This window comes from Rhamphochromis sp. 'chilingali' (genome assembly GCF_963969265.1).
Source record: "Rhamphochromis sp. 'chilingali' genome assembly, chromosome: 7".
In the NCBI taxonomy this organism is placed as follows: Eukaryota; Metazoa; Chordata; class Actinopteri; order Cichliformes; family Cichlidae; genus Rhamphochromis; species Rhamphochromis sp. 'chilingali'.
The window spans coordinates 26,105,274-26,122,441 of NC_137934.1; the positions used below are offsets into that span (position 1 = coordinate 26,105,274).

Genomic DNA, 17,168 nt, shown 5'->3' on the forward strand with positions numbered 1-17,168 from the left:
CTCCCATTCCTTATGCTCAGTCATTCTCATTGCCCATTTTCTCAATTATTAAGCCAAAAATAAAGATAAAATGACCTGGTTATGATCGCTCACCAACCTCATATTTTACTGATACTACAGTTTAACCTATCACTGTAATAATGGGCACAAAATTAATAGTCTTATTTTTTTTAAACCAAATTTCTAAATCCAGAATTAATCATATAATTTATGTGCTCTGTGAAACTGCCAAAGCCTGACAGTTCAGCAGTTATTTCCCTTCTTAGCTTCAGGTCCTTTACCAGTATATTACCTTTTTACCTCTCAGAAATCAGACATTTTTGTACCATTGATACTTGGCTTTAACCAGGGCACCGCTGCCCCTTGTGCCCCCCTTAACTGCTCCACACTCTTATTTTGAAACCACAGGAGATCGCGCTTTCACTTTGTAATGGCCAAACGTCAAAACTACCTTCATCAGCCATCAGGTGTGCTAAATCTGTGGTTCGTTTCAAAAAAACCAATTTCTGTAGGTTAGCTTTTCTTAAATCTGTGGCCCATTATCTGTGCTTTTTGTTCTCCTTTAATTCCTGCATGCAGGGATGAATATTATATTATTTATTATTATTATATTATTGTAGACTCACTACGGGTGTCAACAAAAATGTAAAAATAACTTTCGAGTCTTCATACCTTGCCATAATACATTTTCATTATAATGATCTGGTGTTTATAAGTTGTACATTTGACTTCCCGTGTCTGAAAAAGTTGTTGAAATGTACAAATGTAGAACTTTGAATACCTAAAAGGCTTTTTGCCACATGCCGGGGTTTATGAAGTTTCATATCTTATGAAAGGAGAAACAGCTTTTCTGAATCCAGCTGTGAGGATGTCCGGTTGTTTTACTTTAGGTCTGCTGAAGTCAAACTCCAAATACCAGGAGATGGTCTCTGGGCGAATGCACGCAGGGAACCGTAGTGTTTAGGCTGTGCTGAAAACAGCGCTCTGCCCTGCTAGGACTACATTTCCCATCGCGCCGCGCGCTTTTTCTTCCCCCTTTCCTTCCTTCCTGCAGTCTCGGCCCTTCTGCCGTGAAAAGGAGGCTGTGAAGTCTGGGCTGTCCGCCGTCACTGAGCCGATCCTGAACCAGCTCGCAGGTACAGTGGAATGGCAGCAGAGCGCCTGCTGACGGACCGGAGCCCGCGCTCAGCTGTCGTTCCGGGGTCTTGAATAGCTCGCTACCGCCGCTGGAGCCTCGGAGCCTGGAGGAGCCGCGGGTGGAGCTGCAGCCTGTCAGGCCGAGCCGAGCCGAGCTGCTGTCATCTCCCGTCCGTTAATGATGCTCAGCAAGCTGCAGAACTGAAGTATCGGCAACCCGAAAGCAGACCAGAGCATTTTTCACTGCTCCCTCCCCCTCAGGTGAGAATCCGGCTGCACACCTGGAGGTTCACCTGCCCCCCCCCCGAGACACAGCGACTCGCATCGGTTTGGTAGTTGTCCTGTGAGCAGGCTGGACCTGATCAGAGTACAGGTGATCTACCCTGTGACCTGTCATTTCAACGCGACTCCTCCATTTTGATCGGTTAATCAGGTCTTGATGTAACTTGAGGTCCTTGGTGTCTGTCAGCCTTTTGTACAGGCAGGTTTGGGTGGGACTGTGGTGCAACATGACCCTGACTGAAGCACACTTTGTGTGATTTTGGCGCCTGGTCTAAATTTTCCCTGCACATCGCAATGAGCCAGTGCAATGAGTGTCAACACACTGTACAGATTCATACAAATTAAAAGTGTGTGAAGCTGCTTTATGCAAAGCCTGGCAGCAGATAGAGTACTTGAGTTTCTATTGAGGAGGTGGCGTAAATAGACTTCTTACTGAAAGTGCTCCTGATCACAGAAAGTGCTGAACAGCGGGGTCACACCAAACTGAACATCCTGTACAAACAAAACTCATTTTCCAAAAAAAAAGAAATATGAAGAATGACTGCAAAACAACTCCAGAGAGGCAAAACTACAGACGGAGGATGAACCTCAAACCCAAACTTAAAACCACACAGACATGCAATAACAACCATGCAGACACAACACTACACAAAAACACAAAGCAGCCACCAAGGATCTGGGTCCCCTGTGTGGTAGAGGTAGGCCTTTCACGTGTCTGTACCTACGAGCATGTTTGTCTATGGCCCTTCATACCTACAAAACACAGCATCACTGAATGTGACAGGAAACCGAGAAAAACTGCAGTTATTTAGTGAATAGTAATTGTTGATTAGTGTAATATGTGTAAGTATAACACAGTATAACACGGGGCAGTTTAACACAGCCAAGCCTTCTTTCTTTCTCTGCATTAGCTCGACTAACAAAACCTAAAAGCCCAGCCAGCGATAATGGTTATCAGCATCCTTTGTTATCCAGGGCTTTCAGGTCCAGGCTCTGTGCATGCTCACAGAAAACAGGGAAAAGAAAATGTATCTTTTGACTCTTCTTCCTCAGCAGCTGAGCATTGCTTATTCCAATAGGTTTCATCAGCAGACAAACAGGTAATAAAGGTTACAAGAAATATATTAAAATATATAACAATGAGCTGCAACACTGGTGCTGCAAATAAGAGAGAAATGTTTAGGAGGACTGTTAATTTTGTGAACTAAAACTTGCCATGTGTTTTTGTTGACAGCTGCACATTAGAGCTCTGAAACATTGAATGTTAGTGTGTTCACGTCTGACGCTCCTCCATCGCCTATTGTACAGGAGACATGGAAATCACTTTAGTTTATCACCAGATCAGAGCAAAATTAATCTTACTAATTGGAAAGTATTGGCCTACAAATGTAGATGATGACTTTTTTAGCCTTAGCCCTGTTGGCTGTAATTCCAGCAGCGTAAAAACCACTAAACATGTATACGTTTGCACATCACTAACTGAATGCATTCAGATTCCAGTGACCGTTTGTGCTGCTGTAACTTCACAGTTGGGCTTCATTTGATGATGTTAGTAAGGCATGGCTATTCCCTACTCTCCAACAGAGAATCGCTGAAAAGATGCTGTAAGTAAAAGAATAAAACTGTGGAGGGCCCGGCTGATTTTAAATCGAAAGTTGGAACATAACCTGCTCATAACCAGGTTTTGTGTTCAGCAGAAGTTGCCATGGTAAAAAGAGACCTCTTGATGACACTAAGAACTCTGACTTTAAACTCCGGACCTGATTCAGCAGACAACACTCCAGTGCACCATAAAATAAACCAGAGGGTTCTTATTCTGCTGCTCATGAATAAAATCAGTTTTGTCCAATCAGCATGTCATTATCCTCATGAAGATTGAAAATCATCTGATGAATTGGAATCGTCATAGATTAGACTTGCTGGAGGAACTCTGCTGTTTCCATTACTTCTGGCTGTATCTGATTAAACCCTTCCCTGACCATTAGGTAGCCACGGGCATACTAGGCAAAGACAAACACAAGACTGCTCAGAGACAAAAGTGAGAGACTTGGCACTCAGAGAATCGTGAAATAGAAATCTTTGGGAATAGCAAATACGAAGCAGAATGCCGTTAATAGATGCAGTGCCTGGTGACTATAATCTAGTCCTACTGACACCATAGTATGTTCCTGTTTTTACAGTGGGGCAAAAAAGTATTTAGTCAGCCACCGATTGTGCAAGTTCCCCCACCTAAAATGATGACAGAGGTCAGTAATTTGCACCAGAGGTACACTTCAACTGTGAGAGACAGAATGTGAAAGAAAAATCCATGAATCCACATGGTAGGATTTGTAAAGAATTTATTCGTAAATCAGGGTGGAAAATAAGTATTTGGTCAATAACAAAAATACAACTCAATACTTTGTAACATAACCTTTGTTGGCAATAACAGAGGTCAAACGTTTACTATAGGTCTTTACCAGGTTTGCACACACAGTAGCTGGTATTTTGGCCCATTCCTCGATGCAGATCTTCTCGAGAGCAGTGATGTTTTGGGGCTGTCGCCGAGCAACACGGACTTTCAACTCCCGCCACAGATTTTCTATGGGGTTGAGGTCTGGAGACTGGCTAGGCCACTCCAGGGCTTTCAAATGCTTCTTACGGAGCCACTCCTTTGTTGCCCGGGCGGTGTGTTTTGGATCATTGTCATGTTGGAAGACCCAGCCTCGTTTCATCTTCAAAGTTCTCACTGATGGAAGGAGGTTTTGGCTCAAAATCTCACGATACATGGCCCCATTCATTCTGTCCTTAACACGGATCAGTCGTCCTGTCCCCTTGGCAGAAAAACAGCCCCATAGCATGATGTTTCCACCCCCATGCTTCACAGTAGGTATGGTGTTCTTGGGATGCAACTCAGTATTCTTCTTCCTCCAAACACGACGAGTTGAGTTTATACCAAAAAGTTCTACTTTGGTTTCATCTGACCACATGACATTCTCCCAATCCTCTGCTGTATCATCCATGTGCTCTCTGGCAAACTTCAGACGGGCCTGGACATGCACTGGCTTCAGCAGAGGAACACGTCTGGCACTGCGGGATTTGATTCCCTGCCGTTGTAGTGTGTTACTGATGGTGACCTTTGTTACTTTGGTCCCAGCTCTCTGCAGGTCATTCACCAGGTCCCCCCGTGTGGTTCTGGGATCTTTGCTCACCGTTCTCATGATCATTTTGACCCCACGGGATGAGATCTTGCGTGGAGCCCTAGATCGAGGGAGATTATCAGTGGTCTTGTATGTCTTCCATTTTCTGATGATTGCTCCCACAGTTGATTTTTTCACACCAAGCTGCTTGCCTATTGTAGATTCACTCTTCCCAGTCTGGTGCAGGTCTACAATACTTTTCCTGGTGTCCTTCGAAAGCTCTTTGGTCTTGGCCATGGCGGAGTTTGGAGTCTGACTGTTTGAGGCTGTGGACAGGTGTCTTTTATACAGATGATGAGTTCAAACAGGTGCCATTCATACAGGTAACGAGTGGGGGACAGAAAAGCTTCTTACAGAAGACGTTACAGGTCTGTGAGAGCCAGAGATTTTCCTTGTTTGAGGTGACCAAATACTTATTTTCCACCATAATTTACGAATAAATTCTTTACAAATCCTACCATGTGGATTCATGGATTTTTTTTTTCACATTCTGTCTCTCACAGTTGAAGTGTACCTCTGGTGCAAATTACTGACCTCTGTCATCATTTTAAGTGGGGGAACTTGCGCAATCGGTGGCTGACTAAATACTTTTTTGCCCCACTGTAAATTAAACCTGTGTCTATGGGAGTTGTCAGAAGGTGGATGGATGAGGCTGTGGAGGCATAGGAAGATGGGTTTTAAAAGTTTGACTGGCTAAAGAATAGAATATGTCCAATTTTGTGAACACACCATCAGACCAGCCAGCACTGTATGCTTTGTGAACAATAAGCCTTTGATCAGTAGTAACCTGAAAGAACAAAGAGACGAAAAGGTCCAGGAACAAAAGAGCTGAGGAGAGTGCCGCACGATCTAAGGGTGAAGCTAAGGATATGCAAGAGCTCGTACGGGAGGAAGCTGGAGACCAAATTCAAGAAGAACAACACAAGGGATGGGTAGAGGGAGGAGGAGCTGAGGTTTAGGTTCTGAGAGATGATGGTTCTCGGCAAGTAGAAGGATTTCAAGTAGGGATGTTCCTGGCGACTGATTTAATAGTCCACTAATGGTGGAAGAAAATTAGACTAACCCATTAGCCTAAAACTAAGAAATACTCGCGTATTAAGGTAGATTTGAGAACCGTTTAATTGAAAATGTCAAACTCTTATAACATTTATATTCTTCAATAATGAATCATGCCTTAAACGTGCAGCACCTCGACACTATGAACCTCTCCTGATTGACTGAACTCCTCACTCTATCGCTAAGGGAAAGCCCATCTACCTTTCGGAGAAAGCCCTTGTCCGCCACTTGTATCTACTATCATTCACAAAAGATGAGACCAAGATTAACAGATTTATGGTATTTCTCCACAACAATGCGCCAACTGGTGACAGATGGGTGCAAACATTTAGGACACAATAATTTACCTTCATTGGGTAATTAACATTTTAACAATTGGATTAAATGACTAATCTGTATCGACCAGTGAGAAGACATCAGCAATTAGTCGGCTAAGTCCCTACTTTGAAGTATTCACTGGGCAGCATGATGGGGTCTGTGCGCTCTACTACAAAGTGAGTGTAACATATCCAGGGTATATTTCCATTTTCTGGATTCACTTACCCTAACATCGGTTGGTGATCAGGTTACACAAAGCTGATTATGAATTCGATAAGTTAACCCAGAGTTTCCACAGAGACATTACCAAAGCATTAATGGAAGAACTTCTTTGAGCAGTCTTGTTAGAATGGGGCGTAATCGACACTTTGGAGGAAGTGATTGTTGAAGTTACCTCAGAGAAATTAATTGGAGAGGAAAAAAGTCTAATTGAATATCAATGAAAGTAGCTGTAAATAGTAATACATCTATGACATGGTTATTATTGATTTATAATGGTAAAAATTTTATTTGTCAAGAAATTCACAAAGTCATTACAAGTTAAGGTTAAAGCGATTCTTGGCTCAGCAGAGCTCTGGCCCTTTGTCAGCCTGGCTACAGTGCTGAAGAGAAATCTTGGGCTGTTCGTCTTTTCGTCAGTCAGTGATGAATAGTCCGATGTTCTAGCTTTACATGGGGGCTTTTTTTTATAGAACTGCAAACTTTTTTTCCAGACTAATCATTGATCTTCTAAATTTCTGCCATTTTCTCTCCAACTTATGGGCTATTTACTTTAAGGTGTGCCTTTGAGAGTTACACCAGGGAGTTTAGTACTTCTGATTTGAGGCTTTCTTTTTAGAGGACCTACAGTATGTTGAGTTATACGCAGACAAGGGTGTAACACTATTAACAAGATAATCGACTCTGTAGGGGCAAAGTTTACTTGCTTTCTTTGCACTACTTTGGCACATGACATTGAAAAAGATAACAGTGGAAGAACTTGAACTGAATTATGCACTGCAAATTCCATATGGCTGTAACTTGTTTTTGCTTTTTGCGGATTTGCTTTCCATGATAAGGTAGCATTAGTCACAACACCCCCAATCAGTAATGTCACTGTTTCATTGAAGATTGATGAAAAAAACATCCTGTTTTATTAATCTGGAATCAGATTAATAAAACGGGGTGTCCTTGATGGTTTCCACGTTACTGGCATGACAAGGAGCTCCCATATTATTAATCTGGAATCATTTGCCAGTTTTAAGCAAAAAGGTCCTGGTGTGGGTCAGCACTGATGTGTTGCTGTGTTTTCAGTGTCCCTGCAGGCTGCAGCATGGAGCGTACCGGCAGCATACAGCTGGACATCCCAGACTTCAGTAACTCTGTTCTTTCTCACCTGAACCAGCTGCGTGTTCAAGGCCGTCTCTGTGACATTGTGGTCAATGTTCAGGGCCAAAGCTTTCGTGCACACAAGGTCGTACTAGCAGCCAGCTCGCCATACTTTCGGGACCACATGTCTCTGAGTCAGATGAGCACTGTGTCACTGACAGTGATCCGTAATCCATCAGTGTTCGAGCAACTGCTGTCCTTTTGCTACACGGGCCGTCTCTGCTTGCAGCTTGCAGACATCATCAGCTACCTGACAGCTGCCAGCTTCCTGCAGATGCAGCACATTATTGACCGCTGCACCCAAATTCTTGAGGGTATCCACCTTAAGATCAGTCTGGCTGACCTGGACGAAGAGTCCAGGGATGAGGAGGGGGCACGGGGCTCCAGGAATAGTAGGACATTGGAGGCTGTGGTGCGAGGAGGGGGTCACAGTGGTCTGCGGCTGCTTGGCCCACGGGGAGGTGCAGAGCCATGTGAAGCAGTCAGTCCAGCAGAAGAGCCACTTAGCCCAGTTCCAGCGGTGGAGCACAGTGGGCTAGAAGGGCCAGGGACCACCAGCGGAAGAGCAGGCAAAGAACCGATACTACGCATCAACCGAGCTGGTCAGTGGTATGTGGAGACCAGCAGTGAACCAGAACGGACCGGCAGCGCTGAGGAGAGCAGCATGGATGGGATCAGGATAAAAACAGAGAGGATGGAGGAATGGATTGGAACAGAAGAGCACCAGGAGGAGGGAGGGCCAGTGGAAGAGGGGGCCACGGTGATGATTGACACATCAGGACGCAGTACACTGGTGACTGGACCAGTAGGAACGCTGGGGGCCCGTAGTATCCAGCCATCCTCCAGCTTCAGCGAGACAGACAGGTGAGTCATAGCTAAGATATTCCTCCATGGTTCACTGACTGGTCTGCAGACACCTGATGATGATGATTTGTGTGTGGGTTTTGTTCCCCTTTCCTTTTAAATTAACTGATTTTTGATGTCAGGTTTAGTCCCACTGGCAGCGTGGTCGTCCTCACAGAACGTCAGAGAGCAAAGAGCGAGTCTCCTAGCAGGGCAGATGAGTTGCGACAGCCAAACTCACAGGTACAAACACAAACTGTCATAGTTAGTAAGTCAGTAGAGACCAACCTTTTTTTTTTTCTTCTTCTTTTACAGACAACTGAAATTATTAAAACACCATGTTTCTTTTCCATGGATAAGAAACATGGAGGAAGTTACCAGGAAAGAGTCAGCAATATGGAGATGTGTCACATTTGTCCCTGTCACTCTCTTTCACCTTTTCTTGCTCTCTTATGTTACGTTTGACACCTTATTGGGAATGTTTTGTTACTCTCATGGCCAAATGAGGAAGTGCGGTGTTCACACTGAAAGTGAGAGCAATGTGGACTCTTCTAGGGTGGACATAAATCACAGAGAAACACAGTAAAGAAATTTAGATATATGAAGTGAATAATAAATACTCTTTTTAAATTTATATGCATCCTGTTAGTATGTGTTATTTAATTATTAAATACAACTTCACTAAGCTTATATAGTAATATGTAATGATTTACAAAGAAACTGGAAACCCAGTGGCTCGTGGTTACTGGCTTACAAAGTGGTTCTTAAATAGATACAGAGTCTATTTAGTGATTACCAGCCTAGTCATGATAAAGGATCACTAGACTCTTCCTGTAGATATGCAACAACCTAAAGAAAAGCACTGTTTTTTTTCTGAATCCCATAACAACAAAAATTAAAGTAATGTGTGATCATTTTGTACATCATTGAAAAATGGCAAAAAGTCAGTTTTGGTCAAATTTTAACAAATTGTAGTTTTTACTGAGCTGTTTTACAGCTGATCAAAAGTTTAAGACTGCAAAAAACCAGAAAACCCCCTAAAACAGAAATCAACATTCCAAACATGAACTCAGTAATGAGTAGCTCCGCCGTTATTGTTGATCCCTTCAAAAATCTGTTGCGGCATGCTTGATGCAAACATTTCCATGAGGTGAGTGGGAAGATTTCTCCAAGTGGTGAAGACGGCTGCACAAAGGGCATCTACTGTCTGGAACTGTTGTCCATTTTTGTAAACTTCCCCTGCCATCCATCTCCAAAGGTTCTCAGTTGGATTTAGATCAGGGGAACACGCAGGATGGTCCAACAGAGTGATGTTATTCTCCTGGAAAAAATCCCTTGCATTGTGGGTATTGTGTACTGTAGCATTGTCCTGTTGAAAAACTCAGTCGTTACCACACAGACGAGAGCCCTCAGTCATGAGGGATGCTTTCTGCAACATCTGGACATAGCCAGCGGCCGTTTGATGCCCCTACACCTCCTGAAGCTCTATTGTTCCATTTAAGGAAAAAGCACCCCAGACAGTTATGGTGCCCCCTCCACTGTGGCGCGCAGAAAACATCTCAGGTGGGATCTGCTTGCCATTCCAGTAACATTGGAAACCCTTTGTCTCTCTCCCATTTCTTCTTGTTGCATGTTGAAGCTCTACTTGGAACCTTGTTGAGATCTAACCATGCAAAATATGATTTATTTTTTTTTTTGCCATTTTTCAAGTGGTCTTAAACTTTTGATTGGACCTTTCCTGCTGAATCTAACCTTTTAAAGGACTTTTAAAATCTCCTTATTGTGCAGTAATACAAAACAATCAGGGTACATTTAAATCACATATTGAATTAAATTGAGTTGAAAGTCTTTACTGATATACGTTATCATAAAAGATACAACTGTCAGTGTAAATGGAAAAACTGATCCACCCTTTGAGGGCTCGACTCACTAAAAATGAAAGATAAAAAATATCACCACAGGCTTGCGTCATAATGTGGGTTAGTAGTGTGTATGGCCTCATTGTACTCATACGCACTGCTAACAACATCTGGTCTTTATGTTGACGAGATGATTGATGTCCCAAGGAATCTATTATAGTTTGAATTCAGTTTTATTTATATAGCACCAAATCATAACAACAGTTGTTTCAAGGTGCTTTATGTTGTAACATAAAGACACTACAATAATAAGTTTTCACTTTTTTTAAAAGAGAAATCTGTTGGCAGTTTCTTACGGACATTAACATACTCAGGTAACGCAAATTTGACCGACAACAGAGTGTGATGCAGGAGGACAGTTTTGTTCAGGGCATGTTTATCTAAAATGATCTAAAGTCTTATTTGATTCATTCTGTCATGGTGTCCACTATGTTAACGTTTAATTTTGCATTTCATTCTACCCATCAGGGAGAGGAGCATACAACGTTTGATATGGGCGGTTACGAGGACTACTTGAGGGAGCAGGTAGGAGATCGCTGGTTCCGCTACAATCCACGCCTCACCTGCATCTACTGCTGCAAATCCTTCAACCAGAAAGGGAGCCTAGACCGTCACATGCGCCTACATATGGGTATAACACCATTTGTCTGCCGCATCTGTGGGAAGAAGTACACCCGTAAAGACCAGCTGGAGTACCATATCCGCAAGCACACTGGCAACAAACCTTTCCACTGCCACGTTTGTGGGAAGAGCTTCCCCTTCCAGGCCATCCTCAACCAGCATTTCCGCAAGAACCACCCAGGCTGCGCACCCCAGGAAGCCCACAGCGCCTCTCCTGAGACTACCACCGCTTCAGTTACATCCAGGGGTGGTCCCAGTGATGAGGCCTCCCCTAGTCAGGAGGAATCTGAAGGTGGAGGAGGTAATAGTGCTGGAGGGCAATATGGAGAGGGTCCCCAAGCCTCTGTTTCTACAACAGGACCAGACTGACCCCAGTGAAGGAAGGAACATGGGGTGGGGGGTGAGTGGGGCAGCATGATCCTGTTGTAACCAAAGCTAACAGGATGTTAAACCCGCTGAAGTCAAAGGACCCCTCAGAGTCTGAAATGAGATTTATCCGCTTTAAACCGCATCTACCTTCACCTACTAAACCGAACAGATTAAGCTAAAATGAAGAAATTCCACACACTCCAACAACCTCATATGCCACAAAGTTCAGTGGTTCTCGTTTGCCTCCGTCTAGTTTATGTTACAGATTTCTACTTTTATATTTACAGGTATTACTGGTCCACAATACAGCATCACAACAGTATGTCTGGTGGAGACTTTGCCAAACTACTCAGTGCCAGTTAAACAATTCAAATCCCTCATATTTGCCTTGAGACAATCTGGAGCCGTTGGATGATGATGATGATAATAATAATAGTAGTAGTAATAATAATCTTATGCGTTCTATAAGTGCCATAATGGCGTTAAAAGATATAGTTGCACAAAAAAGTTCAATGAGAAACTTAAAACTATTTAGCTGACGGTGCATCCCAATGTGATTGGAGTTACTGGTCTTTCCCCATTTTCCTGCATTTGGCACGATTCAGGATAGATAAAGTTATTACACTACACACTTTGACACTACGTACATACCTCACTGTACAGCACAAAAAACTGCAGGCACAATCTTCTGTTTCACAATATGACCATCCATCAAAAATTGTAAAATGTATTGCGAGACGGTAGAAAGACGATGTAAGTGGACTGGTTCTCATGTAGCGCTTTTCTACTCTGAGCACTCAAAGCGTTTTATACGACTTGCCTCATCCACGAATTCACACAAACACTTTGCTGTGTGCTTTCTATCTAACAGTCACACACATTTGAGCGACTTGGGGTTAATATCTTGCCCGTGGATATTTGGATTGGAGATTAGAGCAGCCATGGCTCGAACCACCGACCTTCCATTTAGAGGGTGACTTGCTCTACCTCTGAAGTCATAGCCACCCGTGTGTGCCCAATGGAAGAATTTGCAGGTGTAGATGAATATATACTTGGCCGATAAAAATCTGCAAATGTTTAATGTTATTATTTTTGATCGAGAATAGTCAAAAACCCAAATACCTGCATTTTAAAAGAGAGAAGATTTGCCTTCGTCACTGTGAACTAAATTTTTCTTTGGGGAGTATTTTGGGGTTTTGAACTGCTGTATACAAAGTTTTTAACTATTAGTGCATCTCACAAAAATAGAATATGGAGAAAAAGTGTGGCTCTGCTAAGATCCTATTGAAGCTGCTCTGATGCCAACTTCGTGTGGATTTTTGGATCAGGTTTTCACATCTTCCTCGAAAATACTCCATAGAGTCTCTGTGGGGTTTAGGTCATGTGATTTGGCTTGACAATTAAGTAGAGTAATAGCGTTGTTGGCAACCATGTGGTAGTAGTGGTGGAGCTGTAGTCAGGTCAGTCCTGTTGGCAAAGGAAATTTGCACCGGCATCGCTAGATAGAAACATGAACTCTGTTAATGCAGCCGTCTTCCTGGAAGTTTATCCTTTGACATATAAAAACTCTCCACTCAGCCGGCCTTTTCAGCAGTGACCATCTGTGGCTTACCCTCCTTGTGGTGGATATTAATGATCGTCATGTGGAGAGCCGTCAGGTCAGCAGTCTTCCCCATGACTGTGATTGTGTACTGAGACAGATACTGTGGTTTGAATAGAAATTTTCTAAAATGATAAAGACCTCAGTGCAGTATCTCGGACAGTTTGAAATACTCCATTTCTAATTTTCTTGAGCTATAAGCAAACTCCAAAAATGCTTGAAAATATTGACTTTGTGTGTAATTAATATAGAATATATGAAAATCACCATTGTGAATGAAATTGCCAAAATAATCACTTTTTCACTGTAATTTTTGGAGATGCAGTAGTATATCCCATTGCCTTCGAATGCAACATAGGTCATGTGACTTATTTGTGTCACATGAAAACTATTACATGCTTTCATGTGACCCTGTGATAAAGTCACAAGTTTGTATGTATGTATGCACAAGTATGGCCCTGAGAATCGAATGCGGACGGCTCCATCAGCCTTCCGCTTCTCTGGATGTACACGGGATGTGTCGTAGAACAAATATTGAGAGGCATTCTCACGCTTCATGCAGGCAAAATGGATGGAAAAAGGTCTGTGGGGACTCCAGTCACACTGGGTTAATGAATTTGGCGCATGAATTGAATAGAACTTCCTTACAATAGTGTTTTTACTGTGGCAGTTGAACTTAGCTTCTACAGCAGGTTTTAGATCACACTTGACCACCAACAAACTCACAGCAGGAAAACTGGACATGGTCCAGCCTCAGATAAGCTACACAGCTCAATTACCTCTCATCACTACGCAATACAGCTGCAGCACAGCACCACCAGGAAGCGCTCTGCTCCACTCCCACAGAGATCTCAGTCACTTTTCTCAGATATTTTTATAAACAAACATGTATTTATTGTTTTTCTTCAGTTTTCTTGGACACTTTCTTGCTCTGACAACGGGTGTGATGGAAGACAGCTTGTTGTTTGAGGAGAACAAGATATTGGGAAGACCCGATCAGTATCTTGTGTGACAGTTAGTGACGCATTTAATCTACTGCACTTACCAACAAGCCTGAGGGAAAAAAATCAGACTGAAACTAAGAGTGAAGAACAGGTGAAGCACAGGCATTCAAGACACCGACACAGTAGAAAGGTCTGCTGAAGTGACTCCAATTATAGTCAGCACACCGAAGTCTAATCAAAATTTATTGCCATCGCTACTGTAAACACAGTGTACAGAGAGACGAGACAAGATAGCTCCAACAGCTGTAGTGCAACAAAAAACTACAAACATGACTCGTAGATTAAAAAACAATATAAATGGGGAGAAAGCCTTATATATAAGGGGGCCAGACCCCACTGACATAGCTAAAAACATGCATTATTATAAAAATAAAAAAAAACTCACCATAAAGTGTCAGGAAAAGGGAAATGATCTCTTCGGGTCTCCTTTGGGAATACCTCGCCTTAGAACAGGGGTGGGAAACTCCAGGCCTCGAGGGCCGGTGTCCTGCAGGTTTTAGATGTGTCCTTGATCCAACACAGCTGATTCAAATGGCTAAATTACCTCCTCAACATGTCTTGAAGTTTGTTTGTTTTTTACCGGATAGTAAAGATCATAAAATAATACATTAATATGCTTGCCTTATTTAACCTATTAAAAATATTAGTTTTGTGAGAGTTCAAAAATCCTTCTGTAACTTGTTGAGCACCACAGCACTGCCACAGATGACCTCACCTTCACTCCTGATGTCACAGACATGAAACTGTGACATTTCAGACACTGTTGAGGATAAATGTCTAAACATTCAGAAATGGAGTCTTCACCTAAAAAGGTAGACCACAAAATATATACATTTGAATGTATAAACAGAACACACGTTACCCGACCTTGGCTTCGTTTTTGTGTACGGAGTGCAGTAGAGGTAATGCGTCACTGACAATAGATGGTTCTGATCTGGATGAACGTTGATTGGATATTGACAAGCCAAACCCTGATAGACCAGATGGATGTAGTGGCCAGGCCATGGAGCTGAACTTCAGAAGCCTCCTGTGATCAGAGTTGACCTGTTGGCGGGCGGGAGCAGGTCGGACTATCTGGCAACCAAAGGAAAGATGTCGTGGCCGTGTGGGCCCCTCAAAACGCCAAAACAACTAAACCTCTTATCAATGAGGGAGAACGAGAAGGTCACAAAGTTTTTGTAACAAGAGAACAATAACAAATCTACACACATTATAAGACAAATGTATTTAAACTACTAAGATGTTTTTGTTTTGTTTTTTAAATATGATTAATGTAAACAAGCTAGGAGTAGGCAGGTAGCACACAGATGGACTGTTACTGTTTTCTTCTACAGAGCTGTGAAACAGATTCTCAGTGGATGGTCAATTTTTTTATGCAAGTGAAGCCAGCGGCTCTGTCCTCAATCGAGTGATTGGAGATTTTGTCCCAGATGCCACTGCAGCCACTGCCGCTAGGCTCACACTTCAGGCTAACCAGGATATCAGGTATACAAACTCTTTTCTTTTATTCAAAGAATTGGATGTTTACCTTTCCCACGTAGCAGTATGCTAACAGCTAAACCTCAGTGCAGTATGCACGCTGCAGAAATAAAACTTACCTGTAAACAAAAAAAAAGCAGCAGGGAAGGCATCCTCATGAGTCGCCGTAGAGGTCGGCAAAACCAAGACTGGGAAATATGAAACAGAAATGAGCATGGTGACCTCAAGACCTCTTTCCACAGACTGTGTGGATGTCTCCCACAGTCTGGGTCGGTGTTTAAGTATGTGGTGATCTTGCCTCTAACAGATGTTTAAGTTTTGTCTGCTGTGTTGGGCTGGAACGTGACTTTGAGCAGGTGTTTTGAGAGAAATCGCGACTTTTAGAAGCAACCAAAAGGGGCTGAATACAATGACTCGTGCAGGAAATATTGCATAAAATTAAGCAAACATTATTCAATTAAGTTCCATTCAACAGTCACCCCAAGGTGCTGTGTATTGTACCCAACAGAATAACGGGGAAAAGCACATTTATAGAATATTTCATGTTCCATAAAGTGACAATCAAATGATTTTAGCTGCTAATTAATAATCAAATTCTTTGAACAAATTCCCCTAAATGGACATTACTTTTGGAAGGTATTTAGTATTTCAACATGGCTCCATCACATTCAAATCAGGAGCTGATTAAAAACTTTTTAAAACCTGCCGTGATTATACAGATTAAACAGTGCAACGTGCTGGGAGGTATGTGACATGACAAAGAGCAGCTCAAGTCATTTGCCTGAACCCGCATCTAGCAGCAGCCAACACGTGACTTTACAGTACATTTGTGTATTCGTGTTATTTCCTGCATCATTTTTTCAGGTCAAATGTATCCATTTTATTGTAGTCTTAACATGTTATGTTAGCAAAATAATGTTCGTCTCAATTTCAATTCAGTTTATACAGCACCGAATCGCAACAACAGTCTCCTCAAGGCGCTTTATATTGTGAGGTAGACCCAACAGTAATCCATACTCAGTAGGTATTATAGCAGTTGAGGACTTTTAAGTGTGGAACTCTTTAGTTTTGTTGATATAAGGCTAAAAAGAAGACGTTGGCAATTACCTGCTATTTCTTCTTGTGTTTAAACGTGAATTACAAATCCACAGGTACAGGGCTTTCCTGCTGCAGAGTGGGCCTTTTCAGGGTAACAACTAGACATAGGATAGACTGTTTCAGCATTGTATTGCTGTTTCTGGCCATTGACCAACAAAAATGCCTTTTATTTCTGAGAAACCCCACCCAAAAGAAAAAAAAAACTAAAAGAAATGGGTGTGCCACCATTTTCGTAAAATCCCAGATGCATATACTTGTTTTATCATATATAAAGTCCAGTACCAGAAAGCGTAGCCCGAAACACTTTTTCACCTTCAATAATATTTTCTGCACAGGTCAGGATTCAGCCCCTCTATTGATTCAATTACCGACATCATGTAGACGATTTAAGACCTGAGCGTTTCTTCATGTGTTTCATAAGAAGTCCGGTTCATTTTGGTTCACTTTGTGTTTTACATTTATCAGGAATTATCCAATGTATAGACATTTTTTTAGAGCAGTGATCATGAGAAGTACTTCAAAGAGACATTTCTGACAAAGAACAAAAGATTCAAGTTGCACATGTTGACCTGTTCCAGCATTAAGACATTAACTTGGGGTTTCCAACCACCGTAGATCCAGGAACAAACAGATTGGCCTTCTTTTTTGTGTTTCACGTTCTGTTTCTGCTTCCTCCTCTTTGCCCTGAGTTGAAGGAAAGCAGGGAAGACTTCATGTTTTCACTGAGCAATACATCATTTCAAGTTATTGCTGGTAACAAGCTGCTCCCTTCTGGTTCAGTGTGGTCCTACTTGAGAAATCTACAGCAGGAAAAGTTGGCTTAGAGCTGCATTCAGAAACAACTGCATTTCAAACTTGATCATAAGAGAATCGCTCAACCAAGTCTTTCTCTGCT

The 17,168-nt window shown here is 42.3% G+C and overlaps 1 protein-coding gene across 1 annotated transcript; it reads left to right on the forward strand.

Moving 5' to 3' along the window:
* Positions 1 to 844: 844 nt before the first annotated feature.
* zbtb37 (zinc finger and BTB domain containing 37) lies at positions 845 to 17,168 on the forward strand. Its single transcript, XM_080886754.1, has 4 exons — positions 845 to 1,398; positions 7,266 to 8,204; positions 8,327 to 8,426; positions 10,571 to 17,168. The coding sequence occupies exons 2-4, from the start codon at positions 7,285 to 7,287 to the stop codon at positions 11,090 to 11,092; spliced, it is 1,542 nt and encodes a 513-aa protein (XP_080742880.1). The 5' UTR covers positions 845 to 1,398; positions 7,266 to 7,284; the 3' UTR covers positions 11,093 to 17,168.